The sequence below is a fragment of the Octodon degus genome, unplaced genomic scaffold, assembly GCF_000260255.1.
Source record: "Octodon degus isolate 3935 unplaced genomic scaffold, OctDeg1.0 scaffold00006, whole genome shotgun sequence".
In the NCBI taxonomy this organism is placed as follows: Eukaryota; Metazoa; Chordata; class Mammalia; order Rodentia; family Octodontidae; genus Octodon; species Octodon degus.
The window spans coordinates 32,160,033-32,168,881 of record NW_004524582.1 but is presented as its reverse complement, the minus strand read 5'-3'; the positions used below and the strand labels follow the sequence as shown (position 1 = coordinate 32,168,881).

General features: G+C 46.1%; 1 protein-coding gene across 2 annotated transcripts in view; it reads left to right on the top strand.

Moving 5' to 3' along the window:
- Grk4 (G protein-coupled receptor kinase 4) overlaps window positions 1-8,849 on the top strand; it is a 67,056-nt gene that overhangs the window by 16,325 nt on the left and 41,882 nt on the right. For both annotated transcript variants that reach the window (XM_023700028.1, XM_023700025.1), the window contains exons 3-4: window positions 3,047-3,159; window positions 5,707-5,784. In XM_023700028.1, the coding sequence (XP_023555796.1) occupies window positions 3,047-3,159; window positions 5,707-5,784 (191 nt within the window). The remainder of the gene's footprint in view (window positions 1-3,046; window positions 3,160-5,706; window positions 5,785-8,849) is intronic.

Sequence of the window (8,849 nt, the reverse complement as noted above, 5' to 3'; positions counted from 1 at the left end):
CGGTCCCTGTGCTTTGCTGAGCTTGTTCTAAGTAGGTGCTCTAGACCACTGAGCCATCTCACCAGCCCCTGTGCCCCACTTTGGAGATACACTTTGCGATACATTTTTGTGATTTGTAGTACTTTTCATAGTATGTGGAATCTAATGCATAGAAAAAAGAAATTTTAAATGAGAGGTTAAAAATTCAGATCTTGGGGCCAGGGAGATGGCTTAGTAGAATAAGTGCTTGCCTGGCAAGCACAAGGGCCTGAGTTCAATCCCCGGTTCCACTAAATAAATAAATAAATAAATAAAATTTAAAAGAATTCTGATCTTTTTCTTTTCTTTTTCCCTTTAAACAATATCTCTTAAGTTGTCCAGGCTGGGCTCAGCCTCCCATAGTGCTGGGATTACAATCATGTAGCACCACAGGCTAGGCTTTTTTTCTTTTAGAGAAAAACTGCTTCCCCAGACTTCCTCCTGCTGAGGGCATAAACTCCACCCCTCCCCTCCTCAGCTCAGGTAGACAGATAGAAACTGTGGCCTGGGTCAGAAACTGGCATATCCATCAGAAAGGGATCTGAAGGCGCCCGTCCAGGTCAGGGAGGTCAGGTTCACAGGAGCGTCCTGTATGTGGTCTTCTCGTCTTCCTCCCTCTCCCTCCAGTAGAGGCCCTTGTACACCCAAAGAAAGAGAGACAAAGCCAGCTCTAAATAACCCTTCTTTCCTGTCCCCCACGCCTCCTGAGTTCCTAGGAAGGGAAGCAGTGGGGACCAGGGTGGCACACAGTAAAATCACAAACACAGTTGTGAATCAGACACTGCAAAGGTGTTTCTCCCTACTGTCTGGGATCTGAGCTGGTTCCTCTGCTTACACTAAGGACCTTGTGTATTAAGTGTCTCCTGGCCACAGCCATTGTCAAAGTGTTCTTCAGCCTGAAAAAGGGCCGTGGTCCTGGCCTTGGCCTGGGATCCTGTGCCATCCTCTTTCCCTCTTCCAAGTAGTCCAGAGTTCAGACTCCTGAGGGTGCCTTACTCTTTGCATGTGGCTTTCATTCCTTACGTTTCAGTTGTTTACTGTTGGTCATTTCCACAGGCATCTGGGAGTCAAAGAAGGCAGGCCTGAGTGTAGGTCTCTGTCCTCACCCAAATCTTGTGCTTCTGAATTTTTGGTTAGGGAGGAAAGTTTTGACAATAGTCACTGTTTCAAAAACCTCACATGCACGCTGGCTTTGTGTCTCTTTTTAAAGTGTACTTATTTTTTAAAATAACATGGAATGGTCAAATTGGACAAAATAGGTTGTAGAATCTTTAAAAAACTGTTGTGAGGTTTGTTGAAGCAAGCAGCTGTGCCCTGGCAGACAAATGTTCACATCCTCACCTGGACCTTTCCATGTACAGACTCAGTGGTCCCACTGAGTTAGCAGGGTGCAGTGGCATGGGCCTGTAGTCCCAGCTACCCTGCAGGCTGAGACACAAGCGTGCCAAGTTCAAGGCCAGCCTGGGCAACTCAGTGAAACCCAATCTCAAAATCAAATAAAAAGGGCAATGTGGCTTAGTGTGAAGGCCCTGGGTTCAATCTCCAGCCCTGAGTGAAAGAAAGCTAGGACTGTTTGGATTCCTAGAATTACTTGGCATAATAAATCCTTTAATTGAGAGATTTGTTTTTGCTTGCTCACTTTGCATGCATTTTATTATTAAAATTTTAGCCCAGGTTTGCCTGGTGAATCACAGCACCTGGTGAATTAGTGCATATTTGTGTTGATTGTGATAATTTTTGCTCCCCTTTTCCCTCCTCCCCCCGCATCCCCAGATGTCCCTCCCATCACTGTGAAACCCACCTACCTGTTTCCCACTGTCTCTCTACTATTCTGCTCCTCCAGTTACTTGTATTTTGGGTTTCTGTAAAAGAGAAATCATGTGATATTTAGCCCTCTGTCTCTGATCTATTTCACTCAGCACTGTGGTTCAAGATCACCTGTTCTACAAATGACTCAAATTTATTTTCTTGAGCCTAGATGTCGTTATGTTGCTGAGGCTGCCTTGAACTTGAGATTCTTCTGCCTCAGCCTATTGAGTAGCTATGGTTACAGACATGCACCACTGCTCTGGTCTTCATGAATTTTAATTCCTCTGGTTTGGAGTCACTTTGTGGAACCCGAACATGTTAGGCCATTTCACTTGAAAGCTATTGGTAGAAAAACAGCTGGCATTTTTGCTCATGTGTAATCTAACATGAAAATTTAATTTTAATTAGTTTTCAGTGCTTGAAATTGAACCCAGGGCCTTTGTGCCAAGCTACACCATCAGTCCTTTTATTATTTTTTATTTTGAGACATGGTCTCACTAAGTCACTGAATTACCCAAATTGGACTTGAACTTGTGGCCCTCCTCCCTCAGCCTCCAAGAGGGCTAGAATTATAGGTGTGGACTGTCATGCCTAACTAAAAGTTCTATTTTAAATGCTTTTTGATATATTGACCAAACATTAAGGCCATCTTTCCAGAACAAAATCACTGTTTAAAGTAAGATAAGGGTGCTGGGGAGGCTGAAAACAGGAGGATCACTTCAGGTCCAAGCTGCATAGTGAGACCCTGTACCAAATACATAAAAAAGCACTGAAGTAAGATAAGGGATATAGTATTATCTAGTTTTTAAAAAAAATTTCAAAATCAACCAAGAGCAATTAGAAAGGTCATTAAGCACATGTAATATTCATAACTTGTGAAAATATAGAACATTCACACCCATGCTGGTTGTGCTGTACCCAAGGTGGCCTCTTAGAGAAAGCCCATAGCCCATGCTGTGGCTTTTGGGGAACAGGCTGGTTCACGTCCAGCCCCCACACACCCTGACAGGCTCTGCTAGCTGTCCCTGGCTCTGCCTGAGGATTTGAAACATTCCTGGTGATCCCGTATAAATTGCAAACAGAATACCTGTTGAAAGAACCCTATATAGGAGCCCTGCTCTCTGCATTATCCTATCAAGTGAAAAGCCTCGGCAGGGTCAGAGCCACCCTGGTGGACGCCAGCACTCTGCTTGCTCGTTTCTTGCCCTTCTTCCCCCAGAGAAGGATTACAGCAGCCTCTGTGACAAGCAGCCCATAGGGAGGCTCCTCTTCAGGCAGTTCTGTGACACCCGGGCGGATCTCAAGAAGCATGTTGAATTCCTCGATGCCGTGGTAAGTGATCGTCTTGGGAGAGATGGCCCGAACTTGTGCTTTTGAAAATTTAAAAATGATGACGTTGGACAATGACGTAGAGTGAATGGACCCGTGATCTTGATGTCACACTGTCACGTTGGTAGGGAAATGCGGCCAGTACAAATGGCATTTCTGGGGTGTTGTACTGCAGGATTAGAGTCCCACCATGCACTGATGGGTCTGCACTGTTCTCTGGCACATGTGAAGGCACCAGGGGAAGTGAGACAGCACACTTCTTCAGCACATGCAGGGTAGCCCCTTGGGGTGTAGACACGTAGCTTCAGGTGCCTGACCCCAAGCTCCTGTGAGGCACCTCAGCTCATACGGCTTCACTGTGTTCTGGGCAGTTTCTGGTGTTCTCATGTGACCTGTTGGAGAGTTACTATTTGAGAAAGAGTTAGGACTACTACTAGTGAGCCTGTAGTTTCAAAAATGCCCAAGTAACTGCCCAGGAGAAAGTGGCTGGCATTCAGCAGAGGAGATCACTTGCTTTTAGTTATCTATCTCCAGACTTTGACCCTTTCTGTCTTTCCTTTGTGCACCCCAGTCATGTCAGCAGATATGCACTGAGGCAAAAGACTGTCTTGCATCCTTGAGTTTTGTTGCTCTTTTCTGTATCATGCTTTATAAGATTCTTGAGGCTCCCTTATCATTTGCTTCCTAACCCCTGACACTCCCCCAGGCTTTTGCTTTTTGGCACTATCATTTGACTAAGATAAAACTTAGAAATGGAGAGGGCCGGGGAGATGGCTCAGTGGAATAAGCGCTTCCCTGGCAAGCGCAAGGGCCTGAGCTCAATCCCCAGTTCTGCAAAAAAAAAACAAAACAAAACAAAACAAAACAAAAAACAAACCTTAGAAATGGAATGATTCTCTTTGTGCTGTTTAGTTTTTTTCTGTGCTAGGAATTGAACTCAGGGTCTCTGTGTGGAGCTACAACCCCAACCCTTTATTTTTTATTTGGATAGTTGGCCTCACTAAGTTGGCCAGGCTGGGCTTGAACTTGAAGCCCCCTGCCTCAGAGCACTGGGATTGCATGTGTGTGTCACCACACCTGTAATCCTTTCATCTTACAGTTAGGGTTCTGGTGCAGTGGGGTGTGCTGCTTCTTTCAGGGGCAGAATGTGGATACCAATTTCTATGTAGTGGAATATGCTTACTGAACTCTGATGGATTTTTAAAATTTAGGACCCTAAAATTATCCTTTTATGTTAAAATGGCTAAACGGTGTTGTTAGGGCTCTGTTTTAGGGTGAATTGTTCTGCTGTTACCATTATATCTGTTGGTGACAACCAATTGACTGTGGTGATGGGTTTTGTTTTCATTTTCTTTATGGCAGTGGTGTGTCCTCAGAGAGAACACGGTGACACTGTTGTGCAGCACTCACTGCTCAGGCCACTTTGGGACAAGGACATGTGGGTTCTCCAGAGGGAGACTGAGTCTCAGCCATTTCCCCCTACTTCACCTGGTCCTTGCTCAGTGTTTGTTGAATGAATGATAGCATCTGGGTTCAGCTAGAGAGCCAGAAGCAGTAGGGAGGAGATACGAAGGGCTGAGGGTGGCGTCTGGCCAGGAAGGTCGAAATGGGGAGGGCCATCCTTCAGGGAGGGCAAGCTCCCACACTGGCTTCAGGGAACATGTCTTCTGCTCTGACGTGGTTCTCCAGCCCCTGCAGGATACTCTGCCTCTCTGCCTGCCAGTGGGCCCCATGGCTGGGTGTGAGCGCTGTTGCTGGCCTGGCCTGGTGGCCACTCTGGGAGCTTATGTATCTGCAGAGCAGCTATCGGGAGGGATGCGTATGGTGACCTCAGCAGCATAGTTTGGCCACAGTGCACTGTGCACTGAGATGGAGCCATCCCGAGTAGTCCCACCCTGCTGCCACCTCTATCTTTCTGAGCTGCTGACTGGAACCCTTCTCTGGCAAGAGCAAAATCCCTGTGGGATAAAATTCACTTCCCCATTTGCATGAGACCCTCCAAGCCTGGAACATCTCCTAGAGTTTTAAGGAGCTGCTTATGGAAGTGATTTCTTTTTCTCTGACAGTGGTTGAAGGACATTGTTTGATCCTGTGGTCCCGTCCCTGATGCCTCCAACCCCCACTGTAGCCCACTCCTGCTTGGGTATCACCAGCTTTGGCTTCCTGTAGGAATTCTGATTCAGCTTCCCAAGTGACTGGAGAGTTCTGGGATGCTGTTGACTAGCCCATTTTGTGTAGCCCTACTCAGGGGCTAGAAAGCAGCAGGGCACGAGCACTGTTCCACCACCTCACTAGCCCCTCTCTAAACTGGAGAAGTCGCTCACTGGCAGGACAGATGCTCAGGATGGCAAGGCCTCAGATTCAGTCCCCAGCACCAAAACAAAAAAAAACATTAGCCTCCTGCAGCCCTCAGGGTGCCAAAGAAAGACTGTAGCACGCCTCCCTGGCCCTGAAGCTGCCAAGTCAGGCCCATCAGCCGCAGACTTGGGAGCGTGGCGACCTCGCTGGTGAAGACAACTGCCGTTTCCCTTTCCTCTGTCTCTTGGCCAGGCTGAGTACGAAGTCGCCCTTGATGAGGACCGCAGAGACCGTGCCCTGGCTATCCTGGAGAAGTTCTTCAGTAGCGAGGTGGGTTTTCTTCTTTAGGACAAAGACTTGTCCATAACGCGCCTAGGGGCTCTAGGTGCATAGCTGTGCTCACTTTGTTGGGTAGGATATGACAAATAAGTTGAGAACTTTACTTTCTTATAAATGTGCCTCTTCTGCATTTTTATTTGGTTTTGTAAATCCCTAAGGAAACAGATTCAATGAATTTTAGTGTTGCTATGATAAATACGGAATTAGAAAGTTTTATTTGTCTCTTTTGGATGAAAAATGATATTTTCCCCAAAAGCTTTAACAGGACTTAGTTCTTATTCTTTTTGATTCAGTAGGTTCTTGTGGTTGAATTTGTCAGTGAAATGAGAGTGTAGCCTGCTTCCCCTGTGCTGGCTAGCTGGCTGCTAGGAGTCCTGCCAGCAGGACTCAGTGGGAGGTCAAAGGAGAGAGCGGAGCAACCTCACCTAAGCTGGGGGAGCACAGCTCAAGCCTTGTGCGTGGAGCACACGATTTAACCCCTGGCAAGCATAGGAGATGATACGGGTACTGCATCTGTTTTCCTAAGATGAAAATCAGAGGGATTCAGTGGCTTTTTGAAGTTACACAGTTAGTAAGTGTTGGAGCCAGGGATGTACATGGTTCTATGTAGACTGGAGTAAGAGGAGGTTTGGTGTGAGCAAGTCCAGGATATTCATGTCCTGACCTGGCTCCCTAGAGATGACAGGGCTGCCAGGAGGGAAGGAGCAGGGCTCTCTGGGAGGCACAAGGTGTGCACAAGGTAGGCTAACCCCTGGTGAGCTGACTGCGAAGCTTGTGTCCAGCCCAGCTCTGCCTCACAGGTCATTCTTCTCAAACCCCACTATGCCAGCATCTGTGTATTTGTGGTAGCCCAGAACACTAATTGGGAGAAATAGAGTTTCATTTATCTAGTCCTTCTGTCTTTGTATCAACTTTTTCTTGAGTTTTCCTGCACACATACCCTATAGCAAAGGGGCTGTTGTAGTGATGACAATCAGATAGCAGATGCAGAAAAGGAAGAGAGGGACAGTTACAAACCTGCTGTACAGTGTCCTATCAGGCAGGCTGTTGTAGCAGAATATGATGGGCTAATTGTATGAAGTGTGATAAAAATATATGGTGAGTGCTCTTTCCAGGTGCTAGTCAGCAAGAAGGCCCACTCCTGAAAGCATGATGCTGTGTCCTCATCCACCTTAGCCACCGGATCTGGCATCTTGCCACTTCTGGCTCTTCTTCAAAGTCAAAATGACCATGAAAGGGAAACATTTAAATCAATTGAAGACATACAGGCAGCTACACTGCAGCTAAAGATGCTCATGAATGAGGACTTCTAAGGGCTGGCCAGATAGCTCAGCAGACGGGGTTCAGTTCCTGGCATGCCATGCCAGCCTTGCCCCCAGGACGCATCTAAATGGTGATTGAGACTGGGTATGGGCGTGCGCACCTGTAATCCCAGTCTTGGGAGGTTGAAAACAGGAGGATCACTACGAGTCTGAGCTGTGTAGTGAGATCCTGTAGACCCTGTATTAAATACATTAAAAAAAAAAAAAGAGTGCTCCTAGAACTGCTTCAGTACAGTGGCAAGAATGATGGGATAAGTGTTTGAACCAAGAAGTATTTTGAAAGGCAATAATGGCACTGTGTGTCATGAAAGGACAGAAAAAAAAGCATATGGATATTTAGGGGACCCAAAATAGTTATAATATTCTTTAACAAAGAAAAAAGACACACACTTATCAATTTCAAAGTTATAATAATCAAGATGATGTGCATAGCACTTGGATAAGGTTAGAGACCTGAGTCAATGGCATAAAATTGAGTCCAGAAAGAAACTCATATATTTGCAGTTAGTTGACTTATGGTGTCTTACTTGCTTTCTTGTTGCTGGGACATAGTAAAGAATGAAAGCTTTGTTTTAGTTCACAGTTTGTAGAAATTTCAGTCCATAGTTGGCTGGCTCCAAAGCAGCATGGCATGGCAGAGGAGTGTGGCATTCCCTCGGCAGGGCAGGCAGGAAGCAGTGAGCCTTTTTTCCCTTTTGATTTCATCCAGCTGGAAGCCTATCAGCTGCGGTCACCCACACCAAGGTTGTGTCTTTCCTCTTCTGTAAGTTCATGATCTAAACCTAGAACTATGTAAAACCAATCAATGAACTAATCCAGTACTACACCCACGATCCAGCCACTACTCAACCTCAACCTCCATTCCCCCGACCCATGAATCAAGAGACTTGGGGGACATCTAGGTATAAACTGTAACACATGGTAGGGCCTGAGACAACTCAGGGGAAGAAAGAAGAGCCTTTTCAATAATCAGTGCTGGAACTACTGGGTAACCATGTGAAAGCAGTTTTGAAAAGACACAGACCTAAACCTAAGTGTTAAAGCCATATAATTTTCTAATATCCTGAATATATAAAGAATTTTTACTGTCACTTAATGAGGCCCAAGAAGGCGCTTCATAGAGGAGATGAGGACCTTATCTCACTCTACTGGCAAGGTCATGGAAAAGAATTATAGGATGCGTCGGTGAGAGGCACAGAAAGGTCTATTATACACAGCGAAGGCATCCAAACCCGAAGAGAACAGAGTGCGGCCTGTGAGAGGCAGGGTTGTGAGGGGCTCCGTCTTCCAGTCTTCCGGGCGGAGATCGGAGATCGATGGGGTGTGAATTCCTGAGTCTTCAGGCTGCCCTTTCCTGGCTGGGGAGAAGGTAAGCCGGCTGCGTGTTTGGAGTCTAGAGCGACGCTGCTGCCTCCTCTGCCACTTCCTTGAGGACGAGGTCTGTGGGCAGAAGAGCCAGGCCCTCCTTACGGCTCTTTTGGGTCTGTAAGACCTGGAGGAGTTGTTTTGCCCTAAGTTGCCTGGGAGGGAAAGAGGCAGTAGAATCCTGGATAGTTTTGTGTCTTGAAGCTGCAGTTTTTCTTAAAATTACTTTTTTGGTCTCTTTTCTACCTATCTTTATTTCTTCTATCCCACCTCGCTACAAGCCAACAATAAAATAGTTCAATTTAAAGTAAGTAATGAGGTAAATGTATTTTCTTTTTTTTTTTTTTTTTCTTTTTTTCTTTTTCTTTC